Source organism: Xiphias gladius, chromosome 4 (genome assembly GCF_016859285.1).
Source record: "Xiphias gladius isolate SHS-SW01 ecotype Sanya breed wild chromosome 4, ASM1685928v1, whole genome shotgun sequence".
Taxonomy (NCBI): Eukaryota; Metazoa; Chordata; class Actinopteri; order Istiophoriformes; family Xiphiidae; genus Xiphias; species Xiphias gladius.
Window position 1 is genome coordinate 20,863,853 of NC_053403.1, and position 21,492 is coordinate 20,885,344.

The 21,492-nt window shown below is 40.5% G+C and overlaps 1 protein-coding gene across 5 annotated transcripts in view; it reads left to right on the forward strand.

Annotated features, from left to right (window-relative positions):
- Positions 1-21,492, forward strand: part of disp1 (dispatched homolog 1 (Drosophila)) — a 94,090-nt gene that overhangs the window by 69,610 nt on the left and 2,988 nt on the right. For 3 of the 5 annotated variants that reach the window (XM_040125602.1, XM_040125603.1, XM_040125605.1), the window contains 6 exons: positions 13,997-14,026; positions 16,345-16,468; positions 16,980-17,107; positions 18,793-18,887; positions 19,569-19,666; positions 19,843-21,432. In XM_040125602.1, the coding sequence (XP_039981536.1) occupies positions 13,997-14,026; positions 16,345-16,468; positions 16,980-17,107; positions 18,793-18,887; positions 19,569-19,666; positions 19,843-21,432 (2,065 nt within the window). Of the gene's footprint in view, positions 1-13,825; positions 13,914-13,996; positions 14,027-16,344; positions 16,469-16,979; positions 17,108-18,770; positions 18,888-19,568; positions 19,667-19,842; positions 21,433-21,492 lie in introns of those variants that run through there. The other 2 variants (XM_040125606.1, XM_040125607.1) reach the window with 2 other exon arrangements.

The window sequence follows — 21,492 nt, forward strand, 5'->3', positions numbered from 1 at the left end:
CTATCTAATCAAAGAATAAATAAGAATTTGGCCAAGCATTTACATCTGCTTATCTTACTTTGATACTCAATGCTACATACACATTGGTCAGTAGTCAGAAAGTAAAGGTTCAATACCCAGCTCTAAAGATTACTATTTGGCTGTGAAGGCACCTCAGGCAGCACACAAGCAACTGATTATTACCAAGGATTTTTCCAGAATCAAGGAAGCAAAGAACTTGAATATGGCTGAAAACAGAAGCCACACTGAGCCACCAAGTCTTTTCAAGAGTGAAGGCAATGTGACAAACTTTATTCTTATTGACACTCCATAAAAATGTTGGAGTTTTTCTAACAGTTGGAAACTACACTTCAAACATTTTGTTACAGTCCTGAAGTGTCTCCACAAGCCCAATATTTTTTTTTGTCTACTTTAGCATGTGTTTTGTGTCTTTTGTGTCCTTGGACACAGGCTCCTGGAAACAAATAGTCCCCAAACTATATGTGGAGATGTGAAGCAGATCAGTGACATACATTAGCTCAGGTTTTGACCCATAGTTGACATCCTTGTCCGAGGACAAGTTGGTTCACATGGAAATATTGCTGCTTATTGGAGTACTGATTTTTTGGAGTATAATTTTTTAGGGCTTGTGTTAACTAGACCCTCCTGGCTGTTGGGATACAAACAGCCAAAGTAAAGTTTATCCTCAAGATAAAGATGTATATGTATACACATGTGACGACCATGTATTCTCTAGTCCAGTCGAAACAGAATGTTAGCATTGAACTCATTTGTTGGCAAACTCCTCTGTCTTTCCTCAAGTGATCCATATTTATTGAGTTGGTTCTTTCCCTTTTACCCCAAACCACAGGCCTTCCAACGCATTTGAAACTGAAAACATTTAATGCCTTGCATAATCGTTTGTTTAATCCTATATTCAGCATCTCCACAGAGAGGGGGAGGCAGGAGGTGAAAACTTTGCATAAGTAATTATTTACTCATGTCAGCTCCTTTTTATGGTAGCAAAACGTTGTGGGGAACCTCATTTGCATGAGACTTCATTTCTTCTTACTTCTCAATATGGAATTTTCCTTACTCATATTAAGTTGGACATCCCCTCATAACTTTGGTTAGAAAGAGGGGCATTGTGGGTGGTGTTGACAGATGAGGTTTGTGTAACCACAGTGGGTAAAAAAATAAACCCTGGGTGGGCAGAGAGAGGCAAAACAGGATTGTGTTGCAGGCATTTGCATGCATTCAATGGCATCTGTTTTTTTTTTTTTCTTTACCATGCCCTTTACTACTGTCATTTTTTTCTTTCTCAATTTTTCTCCTATTCTATTAATACTCATTCTTTCTTCATTTCCCTCTCTCTCAGTCTTTCAGTCCCTTCTCTGTTTCTTGTTTCACATCAGAATGGAGAATAGATGTGGTGTGGGATGTATGGGTCTCTAACGTTGAACGGCTCTCTTATTTACCAATCAGGTCTCTCTTGTTCAGTGATGAAAAGTTTGAATTACAGGGCCTGGGTTGGCTCCAAGAGTGCATCCCGAACTCCCCCTTTCCTGTATAGTGGTGTGCGTGTGTGCCTGCGTGTGTGCGTGCGTGCGTGTGTGCGTGCGTATGTGTGTGTTTCAGATGGTGTGATTAGAAGTAAGAAACAATATACCTGTCTCAGTTCCCAGAAGTTAACAAAAACCTTCAGACCTTGTCTCCTTTTCATTCCAGTCCTCTACCTCTGTACTTAGGGCTGCCTTGATAGTTAAATTAGTTAATTTTTATACACACACACTCGTATATAAACCAAGTTACTATATATTCCTAATACCTGCGATAATTTTAAGGTATGGAGTCAGACAAAGTGGTGTCAGATATCAGTTTGATCAGGGCTGTGATCTGACAGATTAGCAGAGGGATCACATCTGTTATCACAGCACACTTAAATCTCACACACACACTGTCTCAAACACTGATAAGTCTTAACATTAACTCTTTGGGGAGACCTTTTTATTCGTGTTTCACAACATGCAGGATTTTTATGCCTCTGTTCTTGGCTTCACAAACAATAATACATTTACCAAGATTAGTCTTACATTTGTATTTTAAATTTTCTATTTTGAGAATGATCAAAAGCCTTCGGTTCTTGAAAAGGATGAGGCACAACTCAGCAGTTTCTGTAGGATGGCTAAAAAACAGATTCAGCCATCCATCGTATATCTGTCTCTTTTTTCTCTCTGGGCCTGTTAAAAGAATTAGGAACATGCTGTGTCTCTGCTGTAAGATTATCTCTTACAGCCATTTCATGTGTATTATTTAGGATCGGAAGGAAAAGGAGTGTCCTTGGGGTGTCAGCTGTTTGGCCTGGGTCAGTTCACTGTGTGTCAGCAGGTTTTAAGGCCTCAGGTTAAAGCTTTTAAGCCAGTGTGGAAGTGTGGAAATGGCTGGACCCCATTTCCCCTTTCCTGTGGCTGGTTCCTTGAGAAGTCATACCAGTGAATGTGTGTTAGATTTGATTGCTTCTCGTAAGCTCTTATTTTCAGCGCTTTCAATATTAAATTTAGTTATCTGGGCAACCAACAATGGGGGTTAGTTTTCTGATTCAACTTTTTGGAGGACAACCAGTCACTGCTGTTGAGCAAAGCCCCAAGCATACAATCCAGTACTGTTAATCTGGAGTTAAGTATGCGCACTTAGACCACAGCTACAATTTCAAGACTGTACTTGGGGATTTAAGTGCACAATTGCGATAGATGCAACCCACAATGAGAACCGTGTCAGGGAAAAATAATCACAACACAGATTATGTGTAGCTTCAGGGCACATGAGGTTCAGCTGACCTGTTTCTACCTGCAGTGATGACCCTACAACTGCCACCAAACGGGTCACGTTGAGTATTTTTCCTCACTCTCTGCTCTCCTGGAGCTTAGAGGTTTCAGTTGTTTACTGGTTTTTTCAATCTAAAACAAGGGAAAATGTTTAGAATGAAGTGTCATTTTTTGATTCAAGCACAAAAATCTCTCTTCACTGTCTTGTTTCAACAATAGTCATTTCTGAAACTGCACTGGGAATAACAGGAATTGCAGTAGTTTTTAAAGATGAATGTAAGAGTAAATGAGCTTATGGTACATAACACATATTTTACTTTCCAAAAAAGGGAAGAAAATAATTTAGATTTTTGGGTGCTTGTGTAAAAGAGCATTGAGGACACCTGTGGTAATGTAGAGTGAGTGTGGGCACACAAATGAGAGTATCTCATTATGACAGATGAACAGAAAGAACCACAGATTTGGTTAAGGGCAAAACTGTGATTGTGGAGTTCTTAAGATTTTCCCTCCTAATCTCACTGTCTTTTACAAATGCAGTATGCACACAAACAAACTCGCACACCTTCACATCTGTTTGGAGGCCGTCAGACATTGAAAGTTTGCTGTGTTGAACAGGGTTTTCATCTCATGCACACCGTTACCAACATAAGCAGATCAAAAAGATCTTTTTCTTCCCTTGGGGAACTGTTGATCATCTGCTTTGACAGTTAAAAAGACTTTACACACTATTTTAGACATACAGCTTACAAATTTATACTTCAAAGTAAATAATATTGAGCGCTGCAGCAAAATAAGCTCTGATTTGTCTATCACCACAGAACGATCACAGAACAGAGTAAATTACAAGAAAAATGGCATTTTTATTATTCAATTGATAAAAAATATCATGTTGAATTACAGGAAAAGTATATGGGGGGAGCAGGAAGTGATAGGGGGTTACTTCTTTTTTTGAACATTTAATTGTGTTGTAGATTTAAATTTAAATGGAACAAATTGCCATTTTTGCCCAGCAATCTATACTCAATAACCTATATTAAAAAAGTTTAAACATGTTATTAGAGTATTTTGCTAATTTATGAAAAAACAAAAAAACTAAAATCTCTCGTTTACAAAAGTATTCAGACCCTTTGCTGTGGAACTCCAAATTGTAGTCAGTTGGATCCTGTTTGCTTTAAAGTAGTTATAAGTAAGTTTTCCCTAACGCTACATAGCTAATGTTAGCATTAACAGCTGTTTACTTACCAGTCTAGAAGAAACGTGAGTTCAGCATCAAACTTAATTTCTTTACTCACCAAGAGCTGTCTCCAGTGGTGGAAATCAACACCAATGTTAACTTTTGTTTTGCTTCTATTTCTATCACTTCTTGTCTTCTGTTGAACTTAGCATGCTAACCACCAGCTAGCACCGGCCCATCACATCTCATTATATCACTTTGCGATAGTGAGTCACTGCAGCGTCCAGTCTGCCCTCAGTCCAACATGAGTGGATGAAAAAGTAGTGCTGCCCAGAGGGTGTATTCTAACCTCCTGTCTGAAGCTCATGGTAAGTAAACAGCTGTTAATGCTAATGTTGGCTATGTAGCGATATCAAAAACTTATATATAACACCTTTTAATTATCCTTGAAATGTGTCTAGAACTTGATTTGAGTCCACCTGTGGCAAATTCAGTTGATAGGATATAGTTTAGAAAGGCACACACCTGTGTATTTAAGGTCCCAAAAGTCATACTGTATTCTGCAACAAAAACCAAGCCATGAATTCCAAGGAACTCTCTGTAGAAATCTGCAATAAAATTGTAGTGAGGCATAGTTAATGGCTAGGGTAAAAAACCATTTCTAAAGCTTTGAGTGTTCCCTGTAGCACAGCAACCTCCCACCAGGACTCTTCCTAGAGTTGGCTGTCTGGCCAAACTTAGTGACCGGGAATCAAGGGCTTTGGTCAAGCAGGTGACCATGATATCATAGGTCATTTTAACAGGGTTTCAGAAGTCCTCTGCAGAGATGGGACAACCTGCTGGAAGGACAACCATCTCAGCAGCACTCCATCAATCAGGCCTTTATGGTAGAATAGCTAGACAGAAGCCAATTTGAGTAAAAGGCATATGACAGCCTGCTTGGAGCTTGCCTAATGGCATTTAAAGGACTCTAAGAGCATGAGGAAGATGAGACAATAATTGAAGCCTTTGGGCAGAACTCCAAACACTATTTCTGGTGAACACCAGGCACTGCTCATCACCTGGCTAGTTCCATCTCTATGGTGAAGCATAATGGTGGCAGTATCTTGCTGTGGGTGTGCTTCTCAATGGCAGAGACCGGAAGACTGGTCAGAATTGAGTGAAGGATGAATGCAGCTAAATACAGAGAGCTCCTACTCCAGAAGGCATGCGGCCTAAAACTGGGGTGATGGTTCACCTTTCAGCATGACAATGACCAGAAGCATATATCCAGGACAGAACTGACATGGCTTAGGGACAAGTCTCGGACTGTCCATCAGTCGCCGAAGCCGAAGCCCAGACTTAAACACCATAGAACATTTGTGGAGAGACTTGAAGATAACAGTTCACAGATGCTTCCCATCTAATCTGATGGAGCTTGAGAGCATCTGTCAGGAAGAATTGGATAAATGGCCTGAATCCAGGTGTGCAAAGCTTGTAGAGATTTGCCCAAGAAGACTCAAAGTAATTGCCAAAGGGGCTTCCATAAAGTACTAAATAGAAGTTCTCAACGAGGTATTTCATTTCTGATTTTTACTACATTTGCAAAAAAGTCTAAAAAGATGTTTTCACTCTGTCATAATGGGATTTTAAGTGTAGATTGATGGGCGAAAATAGCAGTTTTATCAATTTAAAATTAAATCTACAACACAATAAAGTGTGCAAAACGTGTTGTTTGATTACTTTCTTAAACCAATGTAGTCAGGTACATTAGTATTTGGACAGTGACACTTTTTTCGTAATTTTGCCTCTGTACGCCACCACAATGGATTTGAAACAAAGTCATCAAGAGGTGATTGAAGTGTAGATTTTCAGCTTTAATTCAAGGGGTTTAACAAAAATACTGCATTAATCGTTAAGGAATTACAGCTATTTTTAAACATAGTCCCTCCATTTTCAAAATCTTTTTTATTTGGACAAACCAACATAATTATAAATAAGTTCAATTATGAATAAGTTTAAATTAATTTTGGTTTAATCCGTCCAAAGAATCTTGTTCCAGAACTGGGCTGGCTTTTTTAGATGCTTTCTGGCAAAGTCTAGTCTGGAATTTCTGTTCTTGAGTGTTAGCACCTTGTGGTAAACCCTCTGTATTTACATTCATGAAGGCGTCTCTTGATTGTAGACTTTGACAATGATATGCCTACCTCCTCGAGGGTGTTCTTGACCTGGCTAGATGTTGTTAAGGGTTTTTCTTCACCAAGGAAAGAATTCTGCGAGCATCACCTTTAGTTGTCTTCCTTGGTCATCCAGGCCTTTATTGTGTTGCTGAGCTTACCATTGCATTCCTTATGTTTAAGAATGTACCAAATTGTTGATTTGGCCACTCCTAAAGTTTCTGCGGTCTAATAGGTTTGTTTGTTTTTTCAGCCTAATGCTGGCCTCCTTCACTTGCATCGACATCTCTTTGGACTGCATATTGAGAGTTCCAATGAGCACCTACGAAATGCAAATTCAAGACTTGGAATCAACTCCAGACTTTTTATCTGCTTAATTTGTCATGAAATAAGAAGGGAACAGGCCACACCTGGCAATGAAACTGATTTAGTCAATTGTTCAATTACTATTGAGCCTCTGAAAAAGAGGGCTTATATATAAAATTCAGAAACCATTAGCTCTGATGTAGTTTTATCATCTAACCCTAGGATCCTATTTTTCCTTATTTTTCCTTTTTTTTTTCCTATTTTTCTCCTATCCTATATTTATAGTCTTATCAATGTCATCCTACTGTACACATAGCCTCATTTTGGGGCATTGTTAATATCCCTCTCAGTATTCTGCTTTAGCCATAAGAGACTTTGTGTAAATATTCACACACAGACCTACTTATTAGGCGAAGTGCATTGTTTTTCTGCCTAACTAGTCTCATGATGTCATTTGGATGAGAGCGCTGGTAGCCTGGCTTTATTTCACGACTAGGTTGGGCCTCTAATTGTGTGCAGCGTTCCAGCGAGGCACTAATCAGGGTGAGACAGGCCCAGCAGCCTGACAGTTGACACTAATTGCTCTTGCTCACACTTGAAGGCCTTGTTCATGAAATATTTACCCACTCATCTGTTGACAGTTAACCCCCCGTTGTCTCTGACCCCTCACCCTCAACCTCCCTGGCACAGATACAGACACCCATGCACATTCATGGGCAAATATGGTTACATTTACTTGCATCAAAAAAGATAACCACATCAATATCTCATGTTAACTAATGTAAGTTTTTTAAATTCAGAAACTCCCAAGAAAGTTTTTAAGTATCACATGTACTTCGTCATTTTGTGGTTGTTGTTGTTGTTGTTGTTGTTAAGTTTCAAAATAATGATTTTGGAAGATACCTAAGACTTGGCAGAATTTTTAATTTGATTGAAGAAAAATATAAATTTTGAAGTAAACAATGACAATGAATTTAAAAGTTTTCTGCACACAATTACTGCTATGGCTAATACTACACTGTGTGGGTAAAAGCTGTTGCCTTCCCATCACATATTAACAAACTCATCTCTCACGGATGTATTTGCGCACATATCCATAATGTCCCTACGCTCTCAATTTGTGTCCATCTGTACAATATCAGTCTTGTGGCATTTCAGATTGTGTGATGTTGGCCTGGTTAATCACTACAATCTGAATAAACAAAAAAATCAAGTAAAGACCCTTGTTTTGAAAATGCATTAAAACAAAAAACAATTATTGGGCACAGCACTGGCACCTTTAGGAGCCTGTATCTGACAAATTTGTTAATTTTCCAAAACTGGCAGCCCAACATTTATGCCCACTTCATGCATTGATTGGCCGGCTGTGTGGAGGTGTGAAAGTATGCAAGTTTTGAACTTCTTTAATACTTCTTTGCTACTGCCAGTGTTTCCCACTGGTTGAGAATTTACTTGTGTTGGTGGGTGGTGCGACATGTGACTGATGTGGATGCAGAGACTCATTCAGTTTGGGGGGGGGGGGCCCAGGTTGTTTTCGGTAGCTGCAATTTACAGATGTTGCCTAAATGCTTCACATGCAGGCTAACAGTAGATGCTGTCTAGGTGGCTGTGCAAAGACAAGTCTCGTGTTCCCACTCATTTACTGCAGTGCACACAACTCAGAGAGATGTGGTCAAAAATTGGTTAGTTTGAAGAGTGAAATAAGGTGTTCTATTGTAAGATTTACCTAAGCTGAAATAGTGATTTTATCTGCCCGGGTGGGTTTTAAAATACCTGGGCAGACCGCCCAAGTAGAGCCTGTGTATGGGAAACGCTGACAACCAAATGTCACTTTGCTTGTGTACAAATTAGTGCAACACTATAAAAACCTTCCAGAGGAGACTGTGCAAAAGTTTGAGCAGTTATCCCCATGTGTTCGATTCATTTAGTCTCACACCTCTCTATGTTGGCAGACTATTCACCCAGCCTTCAAGTCTGGCCATTCAAAACAGCTATAAAGACTTGGTCCATAGACGATAATTTGTACATACTGGTCTCTCTCAAGCATACCTTGTGCTGAATTAGCCATTTCTGTACATCTCTCATAGTGCAATCTACACCACCATTTTGTAGTAGCCAAAAATTTCACCACATTTCCCTCAAGGTTGTCAACTTTTGCCCGGGACAGCCCAAAATTGCAAGCTTGGGCCTTTAAGCAGGTACACTCATACACATGACTTACTCTCAATCACACTTGGTCCCCAACTGCTTCTCTGTTTCTCTCCACTGTCAGCACAGTGCTGAGTGAGTGGATGATGGTCTGTTTTTACCTTATTGATTAGCCCAGTGATCCAGAAACACTCTCCCTCTGTTAAAAAGAAAAACACTGAACGGTTACTCAGGTCTGGAGGAAGACAGCAAAGAAAATAAGAGAGAGGGTAGGAGCCAAGGAAAGGAAGAGAGAGGAGTGGGAAGACAAAAAGAGGGAAGGAGTGGAAATTGGATAAAGAGAGAGAGAGTGTGTCAGCATTTTAAGTTTGCTTTAGAGGTGTCATGAATAGAATGGATCAGAGTCAGTCAGTTTCAGAGGAAACATGTAGTGGGTTGTCATCCTACAGAATTTAGAGCCTCTGTGATAATCTATATCTCTCTGTCGTTAACCATCAACCACAACATCATCTGGCATTTTCTTAACCCCCTTAATTTATTTTTGTAATTTGTAAAAAGTGTGATGGTTTTGTATCCCTGTTTCTTGCTTTTTATAGACTACAGACAGATTGAGGCCAAAATAAGAGTCTCAGGAACAGAAATTGATCCCAGCTTGCTAAATCTTGAACTTGTTGCCTAAAATTGCTACAAAAAGGTAACCTGAGTTTTATGAGAACAAGAGAAATTACTGCTGTTGACATCTCATCTTCATTATTTAAAAGTCCGGGGGCCAAATGGCCGGCTCAGGTATGCTTCGCATCTTTCCAATTGGCTGAAATGGATGAAGTATGGAGCGCCGCAGACCAAAATTCAGAACAGACCTTTACTAGAAAAATAGATATGCCTGAAAGCGCATTTATGAATCCATTCCAACTATTTCCAATAACTTGGCTCTCCCATTTTGGGTAATATATCTGTCCTGAGGTCTGCAGTTCCAGACCATACATGGAAAGTCAAGAGACAGCACAGTGAAAAGAATTACATTAGCAATACAGAGTTTTCCCTTGGCTACTTGTTTAAAGAAGGGCAGGGAAAATGTGGTTTTCATTAGGCATTGCTGGTTTAAACCAGGTTAAAGGTCACTTTAAGAGTCCGCCTCACAGGAAAAACTCAGTAATTTTTAAAATCATGAATAATTCAGTATTTAAGAGCCTGGAAGAGTCTCCAAAAGTTAAAATCCAATAAAAAAGATTCTAATCTATACTTTTATTAAGATGAGCTTTTATATTTTTCACATATGTATCTCCAGACCGATGACCCCTTTTTGTGTATGTGTGTACTTGTATTTTGAGATGTGTCTAAACATGGGCCACTTGACATCTGGCTGTCACCTTAATGTGTCCAGGGATTTACTGCTGTCCTACAACCTACCCCCGCTGAGTAAAATTCCTTGCCAATAACTCTAGTTAAATTGTGATTGCCATTACCACTAATTATAACATTCCAAAGATTTTAGTTTGATGGCAAAACAGGCTAAAATACTACTATAAGCTTTTTGGCCCCTCTGGCCAGATTATTGAATCAAAGTGCAAATGTCCAGAGTGCTAATGACCTGATTGACTGTGGCAGAAAACGACCTCAGAGCTCACTTCCTCTTCCTTGGTGCCATTTGGGGGGAAATTTAAGGCCACTTTCTTTACAGCAGTGATGTGAATACAGTTTTTGATGTTCTGAGACATGTTTTTAAAATCCTTTTAGCTTTCAGTTAAGCAGAATGTTTACCTTACAAATGAAGTTTGTCGGAAAACTTCTAATCCAAGTAGTGGTCCATCTGCCCTTTGTCTGTGGTGGAGTCTGGCTGGTCGTTAATAGCATGACAGCGAAGTGGACTCTACTCTTCCCCCTACCTAATGAACTTCGAAACCTCTACCACTGCAAATACCTAGATTGAGCATCAAGGTGGTTGGATTTCCACCATGAAATTATTTAATATCTTGTCTTGTGATTAATTTAGTCACTAGATAACAGCCTAAACAACAGCTGCAATTATTACAAAAAAATAAAAAAATATTGTGTATATTTGTATATATGTATATTTGCTGTTTGAAATATCACAGCTTCTCATTTCCCTTTCAAGTTGATGTTTCATATCGTAAAAGTATATTACCATACATTAAGTGTTTGCCCTTTGGAAAAAAGTGGTGTTTATTATTAGGAACTAGATCCACATCTAAATCAGTTGCACTTAATTTAGCCTAATTTTGCCAAAAGGCTGCCCTAATAAGTCTCTAAATACTTTCCAGTTGATCCAGAATGCCGTAGTGCGAGTACTGACAGAAATTAGGAAAAGAGATCATATTTCTCCTGTGTTAGCATCACTGCATTGCCCCCCTGTAAAACCCGGAATACAATTTAATATCCTCCTCTTCACCTACAAAGCTCTCAATGGCCAGCCACCATCATAGCTTAAAGAGCACATAGTACCCTATTATCCCCCTAGAACACTGTGTTCCCAAATTGTAGGCTTATGTATGGTTCTTAGAGTCTCAAATAGTAGAATGGGAGGCAGAGCCTTCAGTTATCAGGCTCCTCTGATGTGGGACCATCTTCCAGTTTGGGTCAGGGAGGCAGACACCTTCTCCATGTTTAAGAGTAAGCTTAAAACCTTCCTTTTTGAGAAAGCTTATAGTTAGGGCTTGCTCAGGCTTGTCCTGAACCACCCCCTATTTATGCTGCTATAGGCCGATACTGGGGGACTTCCCATGATACACCGAGCTCTTCTCTCCTCCTCATCCTCTCCATCTGTACGCATTCATTTCGCATCAATGCTCGTTACTAACTTGATTTCTAATCTCTCCTGTAGTTTTGTGTTTTCTCGTCTCTCTCTTCTCACCTCCTGTTGCTTTCTGCAGGTATTTCTGGCCTAGACTGCCGGGGGACTTCTCATGATGCACCGAGCTCCTCTCTCCTCCTTTCCCTCTCCATCCATAGACATTCATATCCCATTAATGCTTGTTACTAACTTTGCTTCTTCTCTGTCTCCCGTAGTTTTGTGCTTTTTCGTCTCTCTCCTCTCTTCTCCTGTCGCTTTCTGCAGGTATTTATGCCCTTGGAGCTGCAGAGTCTGGATCTGTAACTGCAAACCACCTACTGCCCCTATGATCCTGCTCAACACGCACTGCTTCAATTATGATTATTATTATTATTGTTGTAATATTTAGTGTGATTAGTATTATTAGTCTTTTTTATTACCCCTAATTTTATGATTATTAGTTGTATTATTAGTCTTATTATTATACATCTTTATGTGGAACCTGCATTGTGCTATGTTCTCTTTCCTCTTCTACTCTCTCTCTTTCTCTCCCCCCTCTCTTTTTTCCTACTCTGTTTATCTCCCTCTTTCTTTCTCTCAACCCAATCGGTCGCGGCACATGGCCAACCACCATGAGCCGGGTTCTGTTCAAGGTTTCTACCTGTTAAAAGGAAGTTATTACTTGCCAGTGACGCCAAGTGTTTGTCATGGGGGAATGATGGGTCCCTGTAAATATAAGTATAAAGAGTACAATCTAGACCTGCTCTATATAAAAGGTGCCATGAGATAACTTCTGTTATGATTTCGCGCTATATTAATAAAATTAAATTGAATTGAGTTCAAGTCCTCAAACAAGGCAACAATACCATAATCAAACCTGGCATTAAAATGCAATCTCTATCTAGATACGTTATCTGGATAAGCATGTGTAAATGCACGCAGAATACACTGGAATCGGATTAGCTAGACCACATTTGTAGATGGTCGGGCCAACATTGTGATCATATTTCAGCCAGGTGTAAATGCAGTCTACACAGCATGACCACAAGAAAAAAATCTGACTAACAAGTTGAAAGCTCACCTAACTCCAACTGTTCATGCTAAATTAGGCAACCCCTTCCTCAGCAGAAGAAAAACAAGTACAGCAGCATTGCTTGACCTGGGACATGCCATGTTTATTGACAAGCCTGCCAACCCCATCTAACTAATTTGCATATCGAATTACACTCACAATGCGGGCACAAGCGAGATAATGAGAATGCATTTAAATAATATAGATTTTATATTTCCATAATAATGGAAAGAAACTGAAATATTTAATCGGCTTTTTTTTTTTTTTACCAAGTTGAGTTTTTGGAACTACAAGGCCTGTAGATTTGAAGACCTGCTGGCTTTTTGTCACTCTCCTCCTACTGTATTCCCAACACATACACTAGTTTGTATCTCCCCCAGACCCCTATAGCCCATATAATTTATCTCCTGCAGGCTTGCTGTGATCACGTGGCCATATCTGATTTTTTTTTTTTCCTCCTTTTTGCTTCCACCCGGGGGTGTTCACTGCTCACGGCATACCGGATGCTACCCCATCACTCCCAGGAGTTGCTAACGAGAAGTCCTCATAGATCTTGAACAGCTAGAGGCAATCATATGCTTCTGTGTGTGTGCTGGTGTGTGGGTCAATCCTGCCATTATCAGGATGCCTGATTACAAGATATGATTTATAAGAGTGTTGTTGTGTGCATGGAATGATAGCTCTTTATTGATTGATCTGCCTAGATTGAAAAGGTTTTTGTGAGGTTGCAGTGCATGTAGTTTCATAGGTTTAGGTTCAGACTAAAAAATATTGTCAAATAGTTATTGGGAGCATTTGGGGCTATATTTTGGTTCAAGCTGACATCCTCTTCAGATTTGGTTTGGGTTCAGTCAGAAATCCTTCAGGATCTCTTTGACCAAGGCAGGAATTTCAGGTCCGTGTCAGTCTTACTGGTAAATGGATTGTACTTATTGATCACTCAAAGCGCTTTACACTACTGACACATTCACCCATTCATACACATTCATACAGTGCTTTTCTATACGAAAAGTTCTTTCTACACACACACACACACACACACACACACACACAAAAACATTCGCACACCGATGATACATCGGAGGCAATTTGGGGTACATTATCTTGCCCAAGGACACTTCGACGTGCGGACTGGAGGAGCCAGGGATCGAACCACTGGTTAGTGGATGACCCGCTCTACCTCCTGAGCCACAGCCGCCCAGTGTAAATGGTTATTTTTTGCGTATGTCATAAGTTGTGCGTGTGGCACATGTATTAGAAACAGAAGTAAGATTGTCTTTAACGTCTGAAAGGAATTTGAAAATTAGCAAAGAATATTATGATAGGTTCACTGGAAAGTGGTTTTGACAGCCACGTCAGTTTTAATGTTTTCAGTGGTCCAGTGCCCAAGGTGTGTGCTGCTGCTGATGGATAAAGAAAAGACAGCAGATCATGAAGAAAAGATGTCCACTAATGCTCAAAGGTCTCAGAAAATCAGTTTCCGATCGGCTGTTGTTTTGACTTGAAAATATAAACCTGATTTATGTCCCTCTTTTTGTTTTACAGCCCGGCAAGGCCCTTTCGATTACCCAAAAGGTAAGACCTTCCAAAAACAGTATCTCCTCTGTTGATATTATGGATTGCAAAACTCCCTCCTCCTCCTCCATCTCCCTTTATTCCTGTCATCCATCCATCACTGCTCCTGTGGAGCCATCATTCCTCAGTGTGAGTCATGAGAGTTATCAATGGGAGTCTCTCTGTTTACCTGGTAGTTTAGATCTCATCATCTCTCAGTTATACTGCAGTAAATGCTGCTGTCTCAACACTAATCCAGGAGACTGCTTAATAGAGGATTAAGGCTTTTTCAGGGCTGTCAGAGAGGTTTGGGGTTGCAAAATCTCAAGGGAAATGCAAAATCTCATGGGAAAACATGGATGCGTTTGTTGATGTTGACATTTTCTACACAGTTCCTGATGTAGAATACATCTCAACAGTACTATTCTACATTAGGACCTGTGTTGAAAATGTCACCATCGACAAACACATCCGTGTTTTCCCAAACAGGAAACCATGGATAACTTAGGTGGTCCAGACCCTTCTTAAGGACCATAACGCAGCCTTCAGATCTGGTGACAGAGAGAGTACAGTGCTGCCAGACACAATCTGAAGAAAGCCATATTCTAAGGTCAAACATTTGAAAAAGATCGACAATCACTTCCCCAACACAGACCCAACAAGCATTTGGCAGGGAATACAGCACATCACCAACTACAGGAGCAACCAATACCCACCTACAGGCAACAGGTCCTTAATGGCAGAGGAGCTTACTTGTTTCTTTGCCCACTTTGAGACAAAAGGGTCGAACAATATAATTATACCCCCACCAGCTACCTTCAATCACGTACTTGCCATACAGAAAGAGCAGGTGAGGCATATTCTCAGCACTGTGAATGTGAAATAGGCTGCAGGGCTGGGCGGGATCCCAGGCAGAGTACTCAGAGACGGCGCACATCATCTTGGCGATGTGCTCACTAACATATTCAACCTGTTTCTGACCCAGGCTACTGAAATCAGCCACTATCATACCAGTGCCCAAACAGACTAGAACCAGCTGTTTGAACGACTATAGACCAGTAGCTCTCACACCCATCATAGCAAAATGCTTTTAAAGACTGGTTTTAAAGCATGTCAAATCCACCCTACCCCCCACCTTGGACCAGCACAAGTATGCATACAGACCAAACAGATCTACAGAGGATGCAGTCACCATGCACTGACCCATCTTGAACAGAAGGGGACATATGTGAATATGCTTTTTATACATTACAGCTCTACATTCAGTACTATTGTATCCAGCAGGCTTGTAACCAAACTGCTTGATCTGGGTCAGTAACTCCCTGTGAATGTCGATCAAGGACTTTCTATCAAAGCACCCACAGGCAGTCAAACTTGGTCCCCAGCTCTCACTGAGTCTGACCCTCAGCACTAGTGTGCCACAAGGCGGTGTGTTCAGTCCTATCCTCTACTCCCTTTACACATATCACTGCATTCCCACATACCCCTTAAACGCAGATGACACAAAAGTGGTGGTACTGATTTAAAACGGGGATGAGACAGCCTACATAAACGAAGTCTGCCAACTGGCTGAATGGTGCTCTGGTAATAACCTGTCACTAAAAATAAAAAAAACGAGAGCTCCTAGACTTCAGGAGACACCAGACACTCACCCATTTCATCATCTCTTTTCTCTGCTCCCATCTGGAAGACACTACAGGGCCTTAAAGAGCCACTCTTCCAGGCTCAAAAACAGTTTTTAGCAGAGAGTCATTACTGAACTAAATTTCACAAACACTGCCCCCCTTCCAACATAACACTACACATCACAGGTATAACTTAAACACTATAAACTGGGGAATTGGGAAGTAATTGTGACTGTGCAATAACATCTATAAACTTTGCATTTACACCTCATAAACACCGTAGCAATAAGTATAACTACCTCATATTTATTTTTTATGCTTTATTTTATTATATTTTAATTTTTTGTGTTTTCTTGTCGCTTGTATGCACACCTGTCGCTTGTATCGACAGGTGTGCATGTATGTATGAATCTATGGATAAATTTATGAACTGCTCTCAGGTGCTGCACAGCAAATTTCATTGTATGACTGTGTGCAATGACAGTAACAGCATTCTACTCTATTCTTTTGTATAGAGATGGAGACTCGCGATATACTAAACCCCAGACTGCCACTACTACTACTGCTAATCAAGGAAATGCCCTAACCAAAAACAAGATATATTTGAAAAACAAGCTATTTTTGATATTTTACATTGCTTTATCGTGTCTCCTTTTTTAATCTTACTGTCTTGTCATCAGTGTGTTCAGTAACTTTAAATCCATCTTGTTCCAGCTATGCTGAGCTGATAGCTGATTGGCCAGTGGTGGTGCTGGGGGTGTGCACAGTGCTCATTGTGGTGTGTGCCCTAGTGGGCATCCTGGTGCCTGACCTCCCTGATTTCTCTGACCCACTGCTGGTGAGTACAGGCCCAAGATGCTCTCCTTTTCTGGATAAATGTCATTAACCCTCCTGGAACACAAAGTTTCCAAATAGAGAGAAATCAAAATAAATATCATTTTATGAGGCAGAGATTTTCAATTGCATATATACAGAGTACCAGTACTTTCATACGTATTGAAGAACCATATCAGTTCCATTTGGTTTTCCAGGGATACGGTGTAAGTGTGATCTGTATATGTGTTAGGAATAATGCTGACAAGTCAGCGCACTTTGAAAGTGATCCAGTTGCAGATATGTATGATTTCCTCCCTGGTAGTCTTATATTACCTGATACTGGGTAGAACAGGCAAACTTGAAAAGTGTGATGTTGCAGTATAATTTATGAAATTTCGTCTATGAGTAAGTGTGTAATTTTCAAGTTAAATGGATTTGCTTCATTTATACCAAAGTTTCATCTTAGACATAATTGTAAAAGCACTGACTTGCCTCCGTAAACATAACTTGTGTCCTCCTTTCTCTTCCAAAAGGGTTTTGAGCCACGGGGAACAGCCATTGGCCAGCGACTGGTCACATGGAACAACATGGTGAAAAACACAGGCTATAAAGCCACATTGGCCAACTACCCCTTCAAATATGCTGACGAGCAAGCCAAAAAGTGACTTCACACACATCTCTTACACTATCCACACTTGATGGTTTCTTAAATTCTTTTTTAAAGCAAGGCAGACAGACAGAGAGAGAGACAAGCAACTGTTTGAGAGTCCCGGAAAGTATGAAATTATTTTTTATCAATGGAAGACTTTTGCTCCAAAAATTAGATTTTTAAAACCTGGCTATTTAAGAAAGGGTCTTTTAATGCCAACTCAATAATTTCACTTCTCCCACTTAAGACTGTGGGACAAGGGTGGGAGAAAGTGATAGTGGGGGGAGGAGAGTATGAGATGGATGAGAGGGGCCAAATGAGTTGAAGGATACTGTTGACAGACGTGCTAAAAAGTCTGAATCCCCTCCTGAAAAAAAGGTGTACAGTGTAGAGATCTGTCCATCCATAAGGTCATCCTCTGTCTCCTGTCAGTGGGATTCTGTTCACTAAACAAGAGCTATATGTCTGTCTCTGTCTGTTTAGTGTCTGTCTCTGTCTGTATGAATGTTCACTCTTCAGGCTTTCATGCTCAGTCGAAATAGCTGCTAAATGATTATTTTGTTTAATTTTACTGCTTATAATTAAGCCTAACCATTATTGATGCCAGCATATTTTGTTTATATTTGTCTCTGAGCTTAGTCTGAATTTATTCATCTCCTCAACTCAACTACCAATTAAGTCATGTATTTAGCTTTTAATTATAGGTTTGTATTATTACTTTGAGACTCATATCATAACAATTGTCTTTTATGAACGACTTTGACATTGCACTGAGGTCACATCCCTCTGAATCAGATTTTGTATCCTATATCCATGTGGCTAAGATTAGAATTTCTAAAAATATCAGCTTCCCACCTGCAGCCTGGATCTTGCTCTCTGTCTCTTGCTGTGTCTGTGGCTATCTTTTTCTTCCTTTCCGTCTCACTCCACATGTCTCACTACAGATTTAATTGTGTACTTATAAGTGTATGGTCTACACAAGGCCTATGCTGCTGTAAGCAAGCTTCCCTTTCTCAACCCCTCTTTCTTTCAACCCCTCAGTCCTTCTCTGACAAGCACCTGATTGCTCTGCCTTCCTGTTTGTAGATGAGGATGTGCCCACTTAAAAGTGCACATACACACAGAAAGGCTGAATCATAATCCTCTCTTGAAACACTGGCATGGAGGCACTATACTACTTAGAAAACATGACAGCAGCATAATCTTGCTAGATCACATGAACACACACACACAATACATACACACACTTCAGAGACTCATCCCATCTGACCTCCATGGATCACAGCCATTATTATGATTATTATAATAAGGACAAGAGTATTCCAGTACTTTAGGGGATCATTCATCTGATTTTGGAGCTTCGTATCTGCTTCCGTCATTTTGTATCATACTGATTTTGCAGCCTTGGACACAGCAATGTCTCTGTTCACTGTTTGCATGATCTCATAACTCACCAAACAGGCTCTTCCTGGGTTTGGATTGATTAGTAGCTATTGTCTTGTACCTCTTTGTAGGGAGTATTTTCATCCACACAGCCCCCCCCCCCCCTTTTTTTTTTTTAATGAGTCGGTACACTGAAGATCATCGACATTATTTGTCCATCAATTCTGCCAACTTTTTAAATGTTGCCATTGTCCCGGATTTAATGAAACAAATATCAACGTTATGTTCACAGTGCCAAACTTTATTTTTTGTAGTCACCAAGAGCCCAGGTGGACTGAAGACCACTTTGACAGAGACAAACGGCAAGCAGAGTGGGACTTCAGTAAAGAATTTTTCTGTGATGTGCCAGGTAAGGTACTGAATTATACCAGTACAACGTAAACCAGATTATGGGTAAAACTGATATGAAAACGGAAATGAAAAATTCAATAATTAAATCCCACACAACTCCTAAAAGATACAGACTGCTGAAAATATTATATAAGAAAAAGAAGCTTTGGTTTCTTTCAAAATATTATTACAATGTTCATTTTTCATGAGTAAGGGAAAGTAACACAAATGACTGGGTTATGTTAGAGACCACACTCTTGCCACACAGGTCTGAGGAACTACTACTGCCAGCTACATGACCATCTTGTATATGGGTTGATATGACACACCCCAATATTCTCTCAAATCTGTTCTTTTTATTTGGTCTCTGCAGATGCAATCTTTCCGTCTATGAAATCTAATAACATTTCTTTGAGCCATTGCACAAAGCAAGGAGTGATAGGCTTCCAGGTCAGAATAGGTTTCTTAGCAACCACCATTCGCAGGTGGAGAGCAATCTGGGCGTTGTATGTAATCTCAGTATAACTCATGGAAATTCTAGCAACTAGCTTAATGGGACAATGGGCAAGCAATAATTACACTTTTTAATAAGGCATGTATTTTGATTGGAAATAAGAAAAGTCTCCATGTTTCCTAACTTTTATTATTTTCGGAAAGCTTGTTTTCCTCTTTAAGTAATAAAACTTTTTTCTTTATGCAGGTGACAGTTACTCTAGACTGGTGTTCACATCAACTGAGGGGAAGAACTTGTGGAGTATTCAAGCCATCAAATCAATGTGCAATCTCGACAACACAAGGGTACATATGTGGAACAGAACAAACCTTGGTCATGGGCAGGACTAATAATGATGCAGTAGTAGCCATCATGAGTTTAGTCATAACTTATAATAAAACCTTTATATAGATTTCTGTCTCTCTCTATCTTTCTACTTTTTTTATCCACCTGTGTATTAATTATTTGTCTCTGTCCCCAGGTGCGTTCCCACCATGACTATTGGAGTCTTTGTCAGCGCACCAATGACGCTTCCTGTTGCCCCAGCTGGACACTTGGTAACTACATTGCCGTCCTCACCAACAGGTCGTCCTGCCAGAAGATCACTGAGCGTGATGTATCGCACACGCTCAAGATCCTGCGCTCATGTGCCAAGTACTACCACAATGGCACACTGGGTCCCGACTGCTGGGACATGGCCCTGCGAAGGAAAGACCAGCTGAAGTGTGCCAGTGTTCCCCGGAAGTGCACCAAGTACAATGCAGTCTACCAAATCCTTCACTACCTGGTGGACAAGGACTTCCTCAGTCCTAAGAGCCTAGAGTATCCTCCAGCTGTGCTTAAGTACAGCATGCTCTTTTCCCCCACAGAGAAAGGAGAATCTATGATGAACATTTACTTGGACAATTTTGAGAACTGGAACTCGTCAGATGGAATCACCACAGTCACAGGGATCGAGTTTGGCATCAAACACGACCTCTTTCAGGACTACCTCCTTACAGACACACTGTACCCTGCCATTGCCATAGTGATCGTCCTGCTTGTCATGTGTGTGTACACACGCTCAGTTTTCATCACACTAATGACAATAATAGCCATCATCAGCTCACTGATTGTGTCCTACTTTCTCTACCGAATGGTTTTCAACTTTGAGTTCTTCCCCTTCATGAACCTTACAGCTCTCATCATCCTGGTAGGCATTGGTGCTGATGACGCATTTGTACTTTGCGATGTGTGGAACTACACAAAGTTTGATAAACCCCATGCTGAGCTAGCAGAAACAGTCAGTGTGACCCTGCAACATGCTGCCCTATCCATGTTTGTCACCAGTTTCACCACTGCTGCAGCTTTTTATGCCAACTATGTCAGCAACATCACTGCGATACGCTGTTTTGGTGTCTATGCTGGGACTGCCATTTTGGTCAACTATATTCTCATGGTGACTTGGCTCCCAGCTGTGGTCGTGCTACATGAACGCTACCTGCCTAACATATTCACCTGCTCAAAGCCTCCCCATCAGCAAAGAGGTTACTGCAAACAAATGTTCTTGACAGGTCTTTGTCAGAAGGCAAACAAATGCCTGTTTGTTGTCTCTGAGGCCTCTAGGATCTTCTTTGGGAAAGTGCTACCCTGCATTGTCATCAAGCTGCGCTACCTCTGGCTCTTCTGGTTTCTCGCCATCACAGTGGGCGGGGCCTACGTGGTTTGTGTCAACCCAAAGATAAAGCTCCCATCTTTGGAGCTGGCAGAGTTTCAGGTGTTTCGATCCTCTCACCCTTTTGAGCGCTATGATGCAGAGTACAAAAAACTTTTCATGTTCGAGAGGGTTCATCATGGCGAGGACCTTCACATGCCAATAACTATCATCTGGGGGGTGACCCCTGTAGATAACGGAGACCCCCTGAACCCCAAAAACAAGGGAAAGCTAATGCTGGATAGCAGCTTCAACATTTCCAGTCCAGCATCTCAGCTGTGGATCCTCAACTTCTGCCAGAAGCTGAGGAACCAGAGTTTTGTCTTTCAGTCAGAGGAGCAAGACTTTACCAGCTGCTTCATTGAGACATTCAAACAGGTCAGTACTGCGAGTGCACTAAGTATCAATAAGTATTAAAGTAATGGTTTGCATATTAGT